The sequence below is a fragment of the Pseudophryne corroboree genome, chromosome 3, assembly GCF_028390025.1.
Source record: "Pseudophryne corroboree isolate aPseCor3 chromosome 3, aPseCor3.hap2, whole genome shotgun sequence".
Classification (NCBI taxonomy): domain Eukaryota; kingdom Metazoa; phylum Chordata; class Amphibia; order Anura; family Myobatrachidae; genus Pseudophryne; species Pseudophryne corroboree.
The window spans coordinates 805,901,517-805,919,654 of NC_086446.1; the positions used below are offsets into that span (position 1 = coordinate 805,901,517).

At 49.0% G+C, this 18,138-nt stretch overlaps 1 protein-coding gene across 1 annotated transcript in view; it reads left to right on the forward strand.

The window, feature by feature from the left end:
• Positions 1-8,651, forward strand: part of LOC135057453 (pancreatic lipase-related protein 2-like) — a 108,483-nt gene extending 99,832 nt beyond the window's left edge. Inside the window, exons 7-11 of the mRNA XM_063963346.1 lie at positions 1,815-1,949; positions 5,043-5,151; positions 7,698-7,817; positions 8,412-8,537; positions 8,632-8,651. Of these exons, the coding sequence (XP_063819416.1) occupies positions 1,815-1,949; positions 5,043-5,151; positions 7,698-7,817; positions 8,412-8,537; positions 8,632-8,651 (510 nt within the window). The remainder of the gene's footprint in view (positions 1-1,814; positions 1,950-5,042; positions 5,152-7,697; positions 7,818-8,411; positions 8,538-8,631) is intronic.
• Positions 8,652-18,138: the final 9,487 nt, after the last annotated feature.

Genomic DNA, 18,138 nt, shown 5'->3' on the forward strand with positions numbered 1-18,138 from the left:
CATCCTGTAGTCTGCCGTTACCCATGTAAGTCTTATCTTAGGACCCTGCCCTCTTAGTGGTCGTTCTGTAGTGTGCCGTTACCCATCTAAGTCTTATCTTAGGACCCTGCCCTCTTAGTGGCCCTCCTGTAGTGTGCCATTACCCATCTAAGTCTTATCTTAGGACCCTGCCCTCTTAGTCGTCATCCTGTAGTCCGCCGTTACCCATGTAAGTCTTATCTTAGGACCCTGCCCTCTTAGTGGTCATCCTGTAGTCTGCCGTTACCCATCTAAGTCTTATCTTAGGCCCCTGCCCTCTTAGTGGTCATCCTGTAGTCTGCTGTTACCCATCTAAGTCTTATCTTAGGACCCTGCCCTCTTATTGGTCGTCCTGTAGTGTGCCGTTACCCATCTAAGTCTTATCTTAGGACCCTGCCCTCTTAATGGCCCTCCTGTAGTGTGCCGTTACCCATCTAAGTCTTATCTTAGGACCCTGCCCTCTTAGTGGTCGTCCCGTAGTGTGCCATTACCCATCTAAGTCTTATCTTAGGACCCTGCCCTCTTAGTGGTCGTCCTGTAGTCTGCCGTTACCCATCTAAGTCTTATCTTAGGACCCTGCCCTCTTAGTGGTCGTCCCGTAGTGTGCCATTACCCATCTAAGTCTTATCTTAGGACCCTGCCCTCTTAGTGGTCGTCCTGTAGTGTGCCATTACCCATCTAAGTCTTGTCTTAGGACCCTGCCCTCTTAGTGGTCGTCCAGTAGTGTGCCGTTACCCATCTAAGTCTTATCTTAGGACCCTGCCCTCTTAGTGGCCCTCCTGTAGTCTGCCGTTACCCATCTAAGTCTTATCTTAGGACCCTGCCCTCTTAGTGGCCCTCCTGTAGTCTGCCATTACCCATCTAAGTCTTATCTTAGGCCCCTGCCCTCTTAGTAGTCGTCCTGTAGTCTGCCGTTACCCATCTAAGTCTTATCTTAGGACCCTGCCCTCTTAGTGGCCCTCCTGTAGTCTGCCATTACCCATCTAAGTCTTATCTTAGGCCCCTGCCCTCTTAGTAGTCGTCCTGTAGTGTGCCGTTACCCATCTAAGTCTTATCTTAGGACCCTGCCCTCTGAGTGGTCGTCCTGTAGTCTGCCGTTACCCATCTAAGTCTTATCTTAGGACCCTGCCCTCTTAGTGGTCATCCTGTAGTCTTCCATTACCCATCTAAGTCTTATCTTAGGACCCTGCCCTCTTAGTGGTCATCCTGTAGTGTGCCGTTACCCATCTAAGTCTTATCTTAGGACCCTGCCCTCTTAGTGGTCATCCTGTAGTCTGCTATTACCCATCTAAGTCTTTTCTTAGGCCCCTGCCCTCTTAGTGGTCATCCTGTAGTGTGCCGTTACCCATCTAAGTCTTATCTTAGGACCCTGCCCTCTGAGTGGTCGTCCTGTAGTGTGCCGTTACCTATCTAAGTCTTATCTTAGGGCCCTGCCCTCTTAGTGGTCATCCTGTAGTGTGCCGTTACCCATCTAAGTCTTATCTTAGGACCCTGCCCTCTGAGTGGTCGTCCTGTAGTGTGCCGTTACCTATCTAAGTCTTATCTTAGGACCCTGCCCTCTTAGTGGCCATCCTGTAGTCTGCCGTTACCCATCTAAGTCTTATCTCAGGACCCAGCCCTCTTAGTGGTCATCCTGTAGTGTGCCGTTACCCATCTCCTGTAGAATTAGACTCTAAAACCAGTCCCCGGTGTTGTCATAGATAGACATCGGCACTACGTAGTTACTTCCTATCTTCCTACTGTCCCTTATTAAGTGCTGACATTGTCATGTTTCTCTGTTATTATTAATTTTCCAGGTCATGTTACAAGTGGAAGACGTGAACTGTCTCTGCGTGGATTGGGGTGGTGGGTCTCTGGCTCTCTATGGTCAGGCAGCTAACAACATTCGAGTCGTGGGGGCAGAGGTGGCTTATTTCATCAGCACCCTAGAGGCAAGTAAAGAGCAGGACATACTGTAACATAAACCCATATGCACATGCTTCTAGAAGAACCTGTCCTTCACAGTGACTCCATGTAGAGTCTCAGAAAACTCCATCTGGGACAGCATGTAGGAGGTCCGTTCAAATTTAAGGGGGTGGGTAGACTTTTAGAGATTTACAGGGGTCTGTGCTGAGATACGCAGGGTTCGGGGCTGAGATATGGGGGAGTCAGGGCTGAGATACGTAGGGGTCTGGGCTGAGATACGCAGGGTTCGGGGCTGAGATATGGGGGGGTCAGGGCTGAGATACGCAGGGGTCTGGGCTGAGATATGCAGGGTTCGGGGCTGAGATACGCAGGGGTCAGGGCTGAGATACGCAGGGGTCAGGGCTGAGATACGCAGGGGTCAGGACTGAGATTCGCAGGGGTCAGGACTGAGATTTGCAGTGGTCGGTGCTGAGTTACGCAGGTGTCAGTGCTGAGATATGCAGGGGTCAATGCTGAGATACACAGGGATCGGGGCTGAGATACGCAGGGGTCAGTGCTGAGATACCCAGGGGTCAGTGCTGAGATACTCAGGGGTCGGTGCTGAGATACGCTGAGGTCTGGGCAGAGAAATGCAGGGGTCAGTGCTGAGATACGCAGGGGTCAGGGCTGAGATACGCAGGGGTCAGGGCTGAGATACGCAGGGGTCAGGGCTGAGATACGCAGGGGTTGGGGCTGAGATACGCAGGGGTCAGGACTGAGATAGTCAGGACTGAGATACGCAGGGGTTGGGGCTGAGATACGCAGGGGTCAGGACTGAGATAGTCAGGACTGAGATACGCAGGGGTCACGGCTGAGATACGCAGGGACCAGGGCTGAGATAAGCAGGGGTCAGTGCTGAGATACGCAGGGGTCAGGGCTGGTATACGCAGGGGTTCGGGCAGAGATATGCAGGGGTCAGTGCTGAGATACGCAGGGGTCGGGGCTGAGATACGCAGGGGTCGGGGCTGAGATACGCAGGGGTCAGGGCTGAGATACGCAGGGGTCAGGGCTGAGATACGCAGGGGTCAGGGCTGAGTTTCGCAGGGGCTGGGGCTGAGATACGCAGGGGTCAGGACTCTGATAGTCAGGACTGAGATACGCAAGGGTCAGGGCTGAGATATGCAGGGGTCAGGGCTGAGATACGCAGGGGTCAGGGCTGAGATACGCAGGGGTCAGGGCTGAGATACGCAGGGGTCAGGGCTGAGATACGCAGGGGTCAGGGCTGAGATACGCAGGGGTCAGGGCTGAGATACGCAGGGGTCAGGGCTGAGATACGCAGGGGCTGGGGCTGAGATACGCAGGGGTCAGGACTCAGATAGTCAGGACTGAGATACGCAAGGGTCAGGGCTGAGATATGCAGGGGTCAGGGCTGAGATACGCAGGGGTCAGGGCTGAGATACGCAGGGGTCAGGGCTGAGATACGCAGGGGTCAGGACTCAGATAGTCAGGACTGAGATACGCAAGGGTCAGGGCTGAGATATGCAGTGGTCAGGGCTGAGATACGCAGGAGTCAGGGCTGAGATACGCAGGGGTCAGGGCTGAGATACGCAGGGGTCTGGGCAGAGAAATGCAGGGGTCAGTGCTGAGATACGCAGGGGTTAGGGCTGAGATACGCAGGGGTCAGGGCTGAGATACGCAGGGGTCAGGGCTGAGATACGCAGGGGTTGGGGCTGAGATACGCAGGGGTTGGGGCTGAGATACGCAGGGGTCAGGACTGAGATAGTCAGGACTGAGATACGCAGGGGTTGGGGCTGAGATACGCAGGGGTCAGGACTGAGATAGTCAGGACTGAGATACGCAGGGGTCACGGCTGAGATACGCAGGGACCAGGGCTGAGATAAGCAGGGGTCAGTGCTGAGATACGCAGGGGTCAGGGCTGGTATACGCAGGGGTTCGGGCAGAGATATGCAGGGGTCAGTGCTGAGATACGCAGGAGTCGGGGCTGAGATACGCAGGGGTCGGGGCTGAGATACGCAGGGGTCAGGGCTGAGATACGCAGGGGTCAGGGCTGAGATACGCAGGGGTCAGGGCTGAGTTTCGCAGGGGCTGGGGCTGAGATACGCAGGGGTCAGGACTCAGATAGTCAGGACTGAGATACGCAAGGGTCAGGGCTGAGATATGCAGGGGTCAGGGCTGAGATACGCAGGGGTCAGGGCTGAGATGCGCAGGGGTCAGGGCTGAGATACGCAGGGGTCAGGGCTGAGATACGCAGGGGTCAGGGCTGAGATACGCAGGGGTCAGGGCTGAGATACGCAGGGGCTGGGGCTGAGATACGCAGGGGTCAGGACTCAGATAGTCAGGACTGAGATACGCAAGGGTCAGGGCTGAGATATGCAGTGGTCAGGGCTGAGATACGCAGGAGTCAGGGCTGAGATACGCAGGGGTCAGGGCTGAGATACGCAGGGGTCAGGGCTGAGATATGCAGGGGTTGGGGCTGAGATACGCAGGGGTCAGGGCTGAGATACACAGGGGTCAGGGCTGAGATACGCAGGGGTCAGGGCTGAGATACGCAGGGGTCAGGGCTGAGATATGCAGGGGTTGGGACTGAGATACGCAGGGGTCAGGGCTGAGATACACAGGGGTCAGGGCTGAGATATGCAGGGGTCAGGGCTGACATATGCAGGGGTCAGGGCTGAGATACACAGGGGTCAGGGCTGAGATATGCAGAAGCCAGGGCTGAGATACGCAGGGGTCAGGGCTGAGATACGCAGGGGCTGGGGCTGAGGTACGGCTGATCAGGATACACGCTCCTTATCAGCCAAGCAGTGTACCCAGCGTGACACCCTGCGAGAGGAGGCAGCAGAGCCGGGGGTGAAGGTGAGACTGTCTCTCGCGACTCCTGTATGGGACGAGAGGTCGGTTGTGCAGCACATGATAAGATACGTCCTCCCAATCCCAACCGTTGCAGTGGCATTATAAGCTGGTCACCACCTAACAATCCTCCAACGGACCAGCATACACAATTATACCATTCACCAGATATTGATTGATCGGGACGGGGATTGTGTCGTGTGTTCCCAGGTTTAGTCATGTGTGAAGAAACTTATAAACTCTACATTGTGGTGTGGTTTTTTTTTCAGCACAAGTTTGGCTACTCCCCATCTAATGTTCACATCATTGGACACAGTCTGGGGGGTCACGCAGCTGGCGAGGCTGGAAGGAGGCACCCCGGAATTGGCAGAATTACTGGTAGGAACTCCTACAGCACAGTGTGCACAGATATTTACATACATGCAAATTCAATGTAAAGGACAGAGTGCCCCCTATATTCATAAGACAAAGATAATTTGTTTGATTGCTCCACTGACTATTCTGCTGCCAGGTTCCCTCATCAACCATATTGTCCTCACCTGTCGTCACCCTGACGTGCCAGCCTATCGTCCACATATAAAGCTTTCCGCTATTCTCCATTATCCCTGCCTGGTCTTGTAGTCAGGCATTACTCCTATCTCAGGCTTTGTAAATTCCCCTTTCTGTCCTCACCTGCTCCGAGTTTCCTCTAGAGCTGCCCTCTTCTCTGGAACTCTCCACCTCGCAACATCAGATTCCATTAGAGTACATGGAAGCGGCGTAGTTCTGTCACACAATGATGAAATCCACCTGCTGATTGCATCTCACAGGATATTACATTCAGGCCTCAGATTCACATCACTGCTATTTATACTACTCTATACTGCACATGCATCCAAAAACACTCGTACCGCACCTGTGTCCCGAGCATAGAGCACAGTGGGTGGGATGTACCAGCCTGACACTAAACGCATATGTACTAACAGATGCGATAAGTGTTGCGAATTACAGCTCATTCGCAGACCAGCAGCAGCCATGGGGGATGCTGGGAGCGTTCCGTGATGGAACCCACCCCACATCGCATTGCGGAAGAAGCCCCATAGGCTTCTACAGGGTAATGCCAGCAAAAGCTGGCGTTTCCCTGCGCGACAGAGACCCAGTGGATGGAGGTTAGTATATCCGTCGGTTTTTACCAGGATTTTGCCGCATTTTCACTTTAGTACATTCCGCCCAGTGGGTTATGGCAGCAAATTACTGTATAACAGGTCCGCAGGCATACAGAGTCACGTTCTTGGGCAGCCCATCATATGGCCCATACATACATACATACATACATACATACATACATACATACATACATACAAACAATCCACATGCATTCCGTGTGCTCAGGGCACGTCATGGGCCACCCAGCATGTGGAGGTGCAGGGAGACCCATAATACCGGGCAGGAAAATGGCGGCTCCTCCGCAGTGACAGAAGCCAGGTACTGACCTGCGACATTAACCACTGGCACTCGGTTCCCATCACTGAGAAATATGGTGGTCATTCCGAGTTGATCGCTAGCTGCATTTGTTCGCAGCGCAGTGATCAGGCTAAAAAACGGAAGTTCTGCGCATGCTTTTGCGGCCCAATGCACACGCGCGACGTACGGGCACAACGAACAATGCAGTTTTGCACAGGGTCTAGCGATGCATTTCAGTCGCACTGGTTGCCGCAGAGTGATTGACATGAAGTGGACGTTTCTGGGTGGCAACTGACCGTTTTCAGGGACTGTTCGGAAAAACGCAGGAGTGCCAGGAAAAACGCAGGCGTGGCTGGGCCAACGCTGGGCGGGTGTGTGACGTCAAATCCGGAACTGAATAGTCTGCAGTGATCACAAGCGCTGAGTAGGTTTTGAGCTACTCTGAAACTACACAAAAACATTTTTGCAGGCGCTCTGCGATACAACCGTTCGCACTTCTGCTAAGCTAAAATACACTCCAAGTGGGAGGCGGCATAGCGTTTGCATGGCTGCTAAAACTGCTAGCGAGCGATCAACTCGGAATGACTCCCAGTGTATACATATTTACTAAGTAGGACAGGTTACAGGGGCAGTATATGCAAGTCCTGCCCATTTACACTCCATTGAAGATGGCATATAGTACAGTACAGGGGAAATATTCTGCAGTTACTGGTACATTTCAGGCTGACAACCAACACAAGTATCCAGGTGCCGCCCCCCAACAACTGCTGCCCCTAGGCACCTGCCTCATGTGCCTAACGGGAAATTCACCACTGCCTGTAATGTAATATAGTCACTATAGTGTAGTGTGACTGCCAAGTGGTACCCAGCTCCCTCCAACACCCAATGGTGTCTCCAGCGCAGCTCCTCGCACCCGCCCTGTCCTGTAACGTCTTAACATACCTCAGTGACTGATCCCTGGAGCACTGTGCTGGGGTATGGGTCCTGCACCCCATGGCAGAGGGCACAGCTGTGATGTAGAGGGGCCACCAGAGATCTCCTCAGCACCCGATGGTCTGGTCCAACGCTGCCGCCTGGAGATAAATATAATCCTAATATTTGCTGATTATCAAATAAACGCCGGATATTCCTTCCTGTGTTCTCCAGCTGCTCCGTCATAGAACCGGCGGCAGATGGGTCCTGGGTGCGGTGCCCTGGGTGCTGCCCCCCCCCCCCCTTACCCGACTGTAGGTGCCACCTGTTTGCATTATAAACCATTGAAGAACAAAATCTGTAGAGAAAATCCAGAATGTGGCATTTCTATAATACAGACATATGTGTGGGCTTTGTAGTTGGCTGAATAGCGCTGCAGGCTGCTATGTGTAATTATGTGGGTGCACATACAGTACGTATGCTCATTCCTCTCAGCATGAACCTGTGCAATGTTCTCACAGTGTTGTATAATGACCTTGCTGCATTGTTTCCTCATCCTCATGGCACAGGACTGGATCCCGCGCAGCCGTATTTCCAGGGCACCCCCGCGGAGGTCAGGCTGGATCCGTCAGACGCTCTTCTGGTGGACGTCATTCACACAGATAGTTCCTCAACAACTTCTAACCTGGGTATGTGGCCAAGGTACACGCCAACGAGACAGTAATATATATATATATATATATATATATAATGTAAGAAGGTGCATGTTCAGATTCCTCGCTGAATGGAAACAGTGAGTTTTAGAGCCAATCACAAGATCCCGGCCAGGTGACCATAGAGAAATTAATTGTCGCACAGTCTAACAGCCCGACCGGCAGGTGTTGGGTTATTTATATAGACTCTATGTCCGTCACTCCCGGCAACCACAGGGCCCGTCTATATCTGCAACAAAATACAGTAGCACATGTAAATGGCCGTCTTTGTGTGACAACCCCCAACTACTGTAGTCCTCTCTCTCTGGGGTAAATTTACTAAGGTGAGTTTTTTTTAGAATTGCTGATGTTTCCCATAGCAACCAATCAGACTCTATCTATTATCTTCTAGAAGCAGCTAGATAAATGTTAAATAGAATCTGATTGGTTGCTGTGAGCAACATCACCAGTTCAAAAAACCTCCCACCTTAGTAAATATACCCCTCTGTTTGTGTTATCAGTAAATGCAAGCAAGAGTCTGTAATAAATATATATACATATAACTTATATACACAGTGTATATCACTGCAGGTATGGGGGGCTATGGAATAAGCCAGACCGTCGGCCATCTTGATTTCTTTCCGAATGGAGGAAAGCACATGCCGGGGTGTGAGAAAGACAAGGTTATCCGAAGAGGCAATATGGATGTAATTGGAGGTAATTATATGGTGTAATGATCATCCGTCACCAGCCAGGAGTAACAATGATATTATGTGTCTGATTTATCCTCTGATTCCTATATTCTTCACAGCCATGGGCCTAATTCAGTAACGACTGCTAATTAGCAAAATTAGCAATCCTTAGGAGCGCATGCTGGGGTCCGCCCATCATAGTGCAAGGCCGCGTAGCATGCTGGGGTCCGCCCATCGTTGTGCAAGGCCGCGTAGCATGCTGGGGTCCGCCCATCGTAGTGCAAGGCCGCGTAGCATGCTGGGGTCCGCCCATCATAGTGCAAGGCCGTGTAGCATGCTGGGGTCCGCCCATCGTTGTGCAAGGCCGCGTAGCATGCTGGGGTCCGCCCATCGTTGTGCAAGGCCGCGAAGCATGCTGGGGTCCGCCCATCGTAGTGCAAGGCCACGTAGCATGCTAGGGTCCGCCCATCGTAGTGCAAGGCCGCGTAGCATGCTGGGGTCCGCCCATCATAGTGCAAGGCTGCGTAGCATGCTGGGCTCCGCCCATCTTAGTGCAAGGCCGTGTATCATGCTGGGGTCCGCCCATCATTGTGCAAGGCCGCGTAGCATGCTGGGGTCCGCCCATCGTAGTGCAAGGCCGTGTAGAATGCTGGGGTCCGCCCATCGTTGTGCAAGGCCGCGTAGCATGCTGGGGTCCGCCCATCGTAGTGCAAGGCCGCGTAGCATGCTGGGGTCCGCCCATCGTAGTGCAAGGCCGCGTAGCATGCTGGGGTCCGCCCATCGTTGTGCAAGGCCGCGTAGCATGCTGGGGTCCGCCCATCGCTGTGCAAGGCTACGTAGCATGCTGGGGTCCGCCCATCGCTGTGCATGGCCACGTAGCATGCTGGGGTCCGCCCATCATTGTGCAAGGCCGCGTAGCATGCTGGGGTCCGCCCATCGTAGTGCAAGGCCGCGTAGCATGCTGGGGTCCGCCCATCATTGTGCAAGGCCACGTAGCATGCTGGGGTCCGCCCATCATTGTGCAAGGCTGCGTAGCATGCTGGGGTCCGCCCATCGTAGTGCCGGCATCTTTTCTCAAAAATTACGATTGAATTGCACACTGCGATCCAACCTGAATCAGGCCCCATATTTACTATTACCAAATTAAATAATAATAATTATAAATATTATTATTATTATTACTATTATGATTATTATTAGTATTATGATGTAACCGTCATGTTATTATGTTGTGTTGCCTGTGTGATGATTGTGCACCGCTGTCACGTTATTATGTTGTGTTGCCTGTGTGATGATTGTGCACCGCTGTCACGTTATTATGTTGTGCTGTCTGTGTGATGATTGTGCACCGCTGTCACGTTATTATGTTGTGTTGCCTGTGTGATGATTGTGCACCGCTGTCACGTTATTATGTTGTGTTGCCTGTGTGATGATTGTGCACCGCTGTCACGTTATTATGTTGTGTTGCCTGTGTGATGATTGTGCACCGCTGTCACGTTATTATGTTGTGTTGCTTGTGTGATGATTGGTCACCGCTGTCACGTTATTATGTTGTGTTGTCTGTGTGATGATTGAGCACCGCTGTCACGTTATTATGTTGTGTTGTCTGTGTGATGATTGTGCACCGCTGTCACGTTATTATGTTGTGTTGCTTGTGTGATGATTGTGCACCGCTGTCACGTTATTATGTTGTGTTGTCTGCGTGATGATTGTGCACCGCTGTCACGTTATTATGTTGTGTTGCTTGTGTGATGATTGTGCACCGCTGTCACGTTATTATGTTGTGTTGCTTGTGTGATGATTGTGCACAGCTGTCACGTTATTATGTTGTGTTGTCTGTGTGATGATTGTGCACCGCTGTCATGTTATTATGTTGTGTTGCCTGTGTGATGATTGTGCACCGCTATCACGTTATTATGTTGTGTTGCCTGTGTGATGATTGTGCACCGCTGTCACGTTATTATGTTGTGTTGCTTGTGTGATGATTGTGCACCGCTGTCACGTTATTATGTTGTGTTGTCTGCGTGATGATTGTGCACCGCTGTCACGTTATTATGTTGTGTTGCCTGTGTGATAATTGTGCACCGCTGTCACGTTATTATGTTGTGTTGTCTGTGTAATGATTGTGCACCGCTGTCACGTTATTATGTTGTGTTGCCTGTGTGATGATTGTGCACCGCTGTCACTTTATTATGTTGTGTTGCCTGTGTGATGATTGTGCACCGCTGTCACGTTATTATGTTGTGTTGCCTGTGTGATGATTGTGCACCGCTGTCACGTTATTATGTTGTGTTGTCTGTGTGATGATTGTGCACCGCTGTCATGTTATTATGTTGTGTTGTCTGTGTGATGATTGTGCACCGCTGTCACGTTATTATGTTGTGTTGCCTGTGTGATGATTGTGCACCGCTGTCACGTTATTATGTTGTGTTGCCTGTGTGATGATTGTGCACCGCTGTCACGTTATTATGTTGTGTTGCCTGTGTGATGATTGTGCACCGCTGTCACAATATTATGTTGTGTTGTCTGTGTGATGATTGAGCACCGCTGTCACGTTATTATGTTGTGTTGTCTGTGTGATGATTGTGCACCGCTGTCACGTTATTATGTTGTGTTGTCTGTGTGATGATTGTGCACCGCTGTCACGTTATTATGTTGTGTTGCTTGTGTGATGATTGTGCACAGCTGTCACGTTATTATGTTGTGTTGTCTGTGTGATGATTGTGCACCGCTGTCACGTTATTATGTTGTGTTGTCTGTGTGATGATTGAGCACCGCTGTCACGTTATTATGTTGTGTTGTCTGTGTGATGATTGTGCACCGCTGTCACGTTATTATGTTGTGTTGCTTGTGTGATGATTGTGCACCGCTGTCACGTTATTATGTTGTGTTGCTTGTGTGATGATTGTGCACCGCTGTCACGTTATTATGTTGTGTTGTCTGTGTGATGATTGAGCACCGCTGTCACGTTATTATGTTGTGTTGTCTGTGTGATGATTGTGCACCGCTGTCATGTTATTATGTTGTGTTGCCTGTGTGATGATTGTGCACCGCTGTCACGTTATTATGTTGTGTTGTCTGTGTGATGATTGAGCACCGCTGTCACGTTATTATGTTGTGTTGTCTGTGTGATGATTGTGCACTGCTGTCACGTTATTATGTTGTGTTGCTTGTGTGATGATTGTGCACCGCTGTCACGTTATTATGTTGTGTTGCCTGTGTGATGATTGTGCACCGCTGTCACGTTATTATGTTGTGTTGCCTGTGTGATGATTGTGCACCGCTGTCACGTTATTATGTTGTGTTGTCTGTGTGATGATTTTGCACCGCTGTCACGTTATTATGTTGTGTTGTCTGTGTGATGATTGTGCACCGCTGTCATGTTATTATGTTGTGTTGCCTGTGTGATGATTGTGCACCGCTGTCACGTTATTATGTTGTGTTGCCTGTGTGATGATTGTGCACCGCTGTCACGTTATTATGTTGTGTTGCTTGTGTGATGATTGTGCACCGCTGTCACGTTATTATGTTGTGTTGCCTGCGTGATGATTGTGCACCGCTGTCACGTTATTATGTTGTGTTGCCTGTGTGATAATTGTGCACCGCTGTCACGTTATTATGTTGTGTTGTCTGTGTGATGATTGTGCACCGCTGTCACGTTATTATGTTGTGTTGCCTGTGTGATGATTGTGCACCGCTGTCACTTTATTATGTTGTGTTGCCTGTGTGATGATTGTGCACCGCTGTCACGTTATTATGTTGTGTTGCCTGTGTGATGATTGTGCACCGCTGTCACGTTATTATGTTGTGTTGTCTGTGTGATGATTGTGCACCGCTGTTATGTTATTATGTTGTGTTGTCTGTGTGATGATTGTGCACCGCTGTCACGTTATTATGTTGTGTTGCCTGTGTGATGATTGTGCACCGCTGTCACGTTATTATGTTGTGTTGCTTGTGTGATGATTGTGCACCGCTGTCACGTTATTATATTGTGTTGCTTGTGTGATGATTGTGCACCGCTGTCACGTTATTATGTTGTGTTGCCTGTGTGATGATTGTGCACCGCTGTCATGTTTGTATGTTGTGTTGCCTGTGTGATGATTGTGCACCGCTGTCACGTTATTATGTTGTGTTGCTTGTGTGATGATTGTGCACCGCTGTCACGTTATTATATTGTGTTGCTTGTGTGATGATTGTGCACCGCTGTCACGTTATTATATTGTGTTGCCTGTGTGATGATTGTGCACCACTGTCACGTTATTATGTTGTGTTGTCTGTGTGATGATTGTGCACCGCTGTCACGTTATTATGTTGTGTTGTCTGTGTGATGATTGTGCACCGCTGTCACGTTATTATGTTGTGTTGCCTGTGTGATGATTGTGCACCGGTGTCACGTTATTATGTTGTGTTGCCTGTGTGATGATTGTGCACCGCTGTCACGTTATTATGTTGTGTTGCCTGTGTGATGATTGTGCACCGCTGTCACGTTATTATGTTGTGTTGCCTGTGTGATGATTGTGCACCGCTGTCACGTTATTATGTTGTGTTGCTTGTGTGATGATTGTGCACCGCTGTCATGTTATTATGTTGTGTTGTCTGTGTGATGATTGTGCACCGCTGTCACGTTATTATGTTGTGTTGCCTGTGTGATGATTGTGCACCACTGTCACGTTATTATGTTGTGTTGCCTGTGTGATGATTGTGCACCGCTGTCACGTTATTATGTTGTGTTGCCTGTGTGATGATTGTGCACCGCTGTCACGTTATTATGTACAGTGTATACAGTGTGTTCAACACTCGGCAGGAGAACACTGATGTCACCAATGTTAGAATGTACGAGAGGCATGGTTGTTTTCTTCACCCTGATGGCAACCCTAACCCTAGCCTTACTACTAACACTAAGCCTAACACTAACACTAGCCCTAATGCTATACCTAACACTAACACTAGCCCTAACACTAACCCTAATGCTATACCTAACACTAACACTAGCCCTAATGCTATACCTAACATTAACACTAGCCCTAACACTAACACTAACCCTAATGCTATACTTAACACTAACACTAGCCCTAACACTAACCTTAATGCTATACCTAACACTAACACTAGCCCTAACACTAACCCTAATGCTATACCTAACACTAGCCCTAACACTAGCCCTAATGCTCTACCTAACATTAACACTAGCCCTAACACTAACAGTAGCCCTAATGCTATACCTAACGCTAACACTAGCCCTAACCCTAATGCTATACCTAACACTAACACTAGCCCTAACACTAACCCTAATGCTATACCTAACACTAACACTAGCCCTAACACTAACCCTAATGCTATACCTAACACTAACACTAGCCCTAACACTAACCCTAATGCTATACCTAACACTAACACTAGCCCTAATGCTATACCTAACATTAACACTAGCCCTAACACTAACACTAACCCTAATGCTATAACTAACACTAACCCTAACACTAACCTTAATGCTATACCTAACACTAACACTAGCCCTAACACTAACCCTAATGCTATACCTAACACTAACACTAGCCCTAACACTAGCCCTAATGCTCTACCTAACATTAACACTAGCCCTAACACTAACAGTAGCCTTAATGCTATACCTAACACTAACACTAGCCCTAACACTAACCCTAATGCTATACCTAACACTAACACTAGCCCTAACACTAACCCTAATGCTATACCTAACACTAACACTAGCCCTAACACTAACACTAGCCCTAATGCTATACCTAACACTAGCCCTAACACTAACCCTAATGCTATACCTAACACTAGCCCTAATACTAGCCCTAATGCTATACCTAACATTAACACTAGCCCTAACACTAGCCCTAATGCTATACCTAACACTAACACTAGCCCTAATACTAGCCCTAATGCTATACCTAACATTAACACTAGCCCTAACACTAGCCCTAATGCTATACCTAACACTAACACTAGCCCTAACACTAACCTTAATGCTATAACTAACGCTAGCCCTAACACTAACACTAGCCCTAATGCTATACCTAACACTAACACTAGCCCTAATGCTATACCTAACACTAACACTAGCCCTAACACTAACACGAGCCCTAACACTAACCTTAATGCTATACCTAACACTAACACTAGCCCTAATGCTATACCTAACACTAACACTAACACGAGCCCTAACACTAACCTTAATGCTATACCTAACACTAACACTAGCCCTAATGCTATACCTAACACTAACACGAGCCCTAACACTAACCTTAATGCTATACCTAACACTAACACTAGCCCTAATGCTATACCTAACACTAACACTAGCCCTAATGCTATACCTAACACTAACACTAGCCCTAATGCTATACCTAACACTTACACAAGCCCTAACACTAAAGGGCCCCATACACTACTGCGACATGTCGGACCCTCATGTCGCAGGCAATCACCTTTGAACCGCCTGGCAACCTCCCGGTTGTATCTTATGACATGTATCTTAAGACATGTATCTTATGCGATCCCAGCCATGCCTGCGGGGTCCGACATATCACGAGTGCAGCACAGTCAATCTAGGGGATCCGATGCTCACGGGACCACGCATCGGATTGGATGTAAAACACATCTGAAATGCCCGATTTGATCCAATATATCGGCCTGAATGGCCGAAATCAGATTAAATCGGGCATTATCATTCTAGTGTATGGGGCCCTTAACACTAGCCATGACTCTAACCTTAATGCTATACCTAACACTAACACTAGCCCTAACACTAACCCTAATGCTATACCTAACACTAACACTAGCCCTAACACCCTAATGCTATACCTAACACTAACCCTAATGCTATACCTAACACTAACACTAACCCTAATGCTATACCTAACACTAACACTAGCCCTAACACTAACCCTAATGCTATACCTAACACTAGCCCTAATACTATACCTAACATTAACACTAGCCCTAACACTAACATAAATGCTATACCTAACACTAACACTAGCCCTAACACTAACCCTAATGCTATACCTAACACTAACACTAGCCCTAACACTAACCCTAATGCTATACCTAACACTAGCCCTAACACTAACCCTAATGCTATACCTAACACTAACCCTAACACTAACCCTAATTCTATACCTAACACTAACACTAGCCCTAACACTAACACTAGCCCTTTTGCTATACCTAACCCTAAGCCTCCTGGAAATAGTGATATAATGATAATGTCTGTATTTTGCATTTGTCGACATATCAGACCCTCTGCTGTTGATATTGTGAATGTAAACTAATATCTCTAGTGCAGTCAGAGTCGGCCCTAACCAAAATGATGCTCTATACAAGATTTTGTCTGGTGCCCCCTAGCACCGCCGCTAGTTCCGCCTCTGACCCTGCACCCTGTTCCCAGCACCATCACCCCTCATCCATAGCAGTCCTCATTTTGGTGCTCTTACCTCCTATAATTTAAATAGGAACAGTGCGCACATTCAGTGCAAAGCCCAAAAAGGGGCGTGTTCTTCCTGGGAAGGGGCATGGTCACACAATAGTACCCCCAATTCAAATTACGCCACACAGTAGTGCAACTTTATTCACATTATATCATGCGATAGTGTCCCTTATTCACGTTACATCACACAGTAGTACCACTTTACCTTATATACGTTACTCCCCACAGTAGTGCCCCTTATTCACATTACATCACACAGTAGTACCCCTTTACCTTATATACATTACTAATCACAGTAATGCCCCTTATTCACGTTACATCACGCAGTAGTACCACTATACCTTATATACATTACTAATCACAGAAATGCCCCTTATTCACATTACATCACACAGTAGTGCCCTTTCAATACGTTACGCCACACAGTAGATCACCTTATACGCATAATGCCACACATTAGTACTGCATTTATGCACATAATACCACACAGTAATGCCCCTTAAACATACAGTATGACACACATTATTACTGTCCTTATACACATAATGCGCCTTACACATTATGCCAACCTTTATTAATGCCCTTATACACATAATGTATACCCTTACACATACAGTATGTCGCACATAATGAATGCCCTTATACACATAATGCCACACATAGTGTTAGGAAATGAGTTACTGGAACTCTGGAGATCGGGTGACTACTGGGAAGTTCTAGAAAGCGCGTGTGGAGCTGCGGCTGGGGATGGATAATCGCAGCTACACCTGCTCTACCCCTGACTCCGTTACTCCTCCCAGTGGTCAGATGGTGCCTGCAGAGCTAGTCTTCTGCCATTAGCAGCCGTGCTTGAATGGGCGAATTAGGTCCGCCCAGACTATGATGCCCCCAGGTCTTATAAGGTAACAAGGCACCAACCGAGACTGCGAGTGAATAAGGGGAAAGCTGGCTAAAGCTAACAAAGACTACAAAAATGAAAAAATAATAAACAAGTTATGTGCGGCGCTGCCGCCAGAACCCAAGCACAAAAACCAAGGCAAGCGGGAAGACCCACAAAAATGCGACACCGTCACTACTAGAGAAGTAACCAAAGTATTGCGACCAAGGGGCCAAAAAGCGACCCCGTCGCGAAATAGTAAAAGAACTGCGCGGAAGCCTCCGCATAAATAACACAAGAAAAAGATGATAAAGATGCGGCCTCTAACACAAGATGTGGCAGAGCCACAGACACGGCACCACGTGGGATGGCTTCAGGCACCACCGGGATGTAGGGGAGTTCCGGAGACTGGACGCCAAAACTGGAAGCCGAACTGGACATCTAACTGGACACGATCCGAACAGAGGCTGGGACCAGGACACCAGGAACAGCTGACTGGAACCAGGAACTGCAGACAGGGACCAGGAACAGGCTTGCAGGAAGCTATCACCGGCGGGGCCGCACTGTCCTAGCTCCCATAAAAAGGCCCAAAGGACCAATCATGGGAGCCTCAGGCAGCCCAACCCACCCGGACCCTAATTGCGCCAGCTGTGATGTGGCGCGCGTACACAGAGCATCCCGGCTGCTTAGTAACAGCCGGGACTGAAAGCGGCCACCTGGCGTCCCCGGTTGCCAGGCAACTGTCCAGGCCAGGATGCCCGGCGGCGGAAGTGACTAGCCGGCTCGTCACACTGTGGCCGCGGCGGCTAACACATAGTGCCCCTTACACATTTACTGCATTTTATTAATGCTGTTATACACATAATGACACACATAATGCCCCTTACACATATGCCGAACACTACTACACAACCAACCCCCCCCCGCACACAGCACTCACATGGCCGCTAACACTGTGACCTCTGCCTCTGCTTGGATGTGTCCTCATACATCTTGCTTCAATGCACCATGCAGCAGAGATGCCTGGCGTGAGTCAGCTGGCAGCTCTGTTAACGTCAGGCGCCTTTATTTAAAGAAAATGCGTCTTATTTGCATTACTATGTGGTTAGGACGCACACGCAGCTTCTGCTGATTAAAATGATATGCGGCATGCCTATATTCTGTGTGCAACTGCGGCTGTATCTGCATACGAAATGCTACATTACAGTGATTTCCAGGAATACACTGAAACGTAGCATTTCGTATGCAGATACAGCCGCAGTCACACACAGAATATAGGCATGCCGCATATCA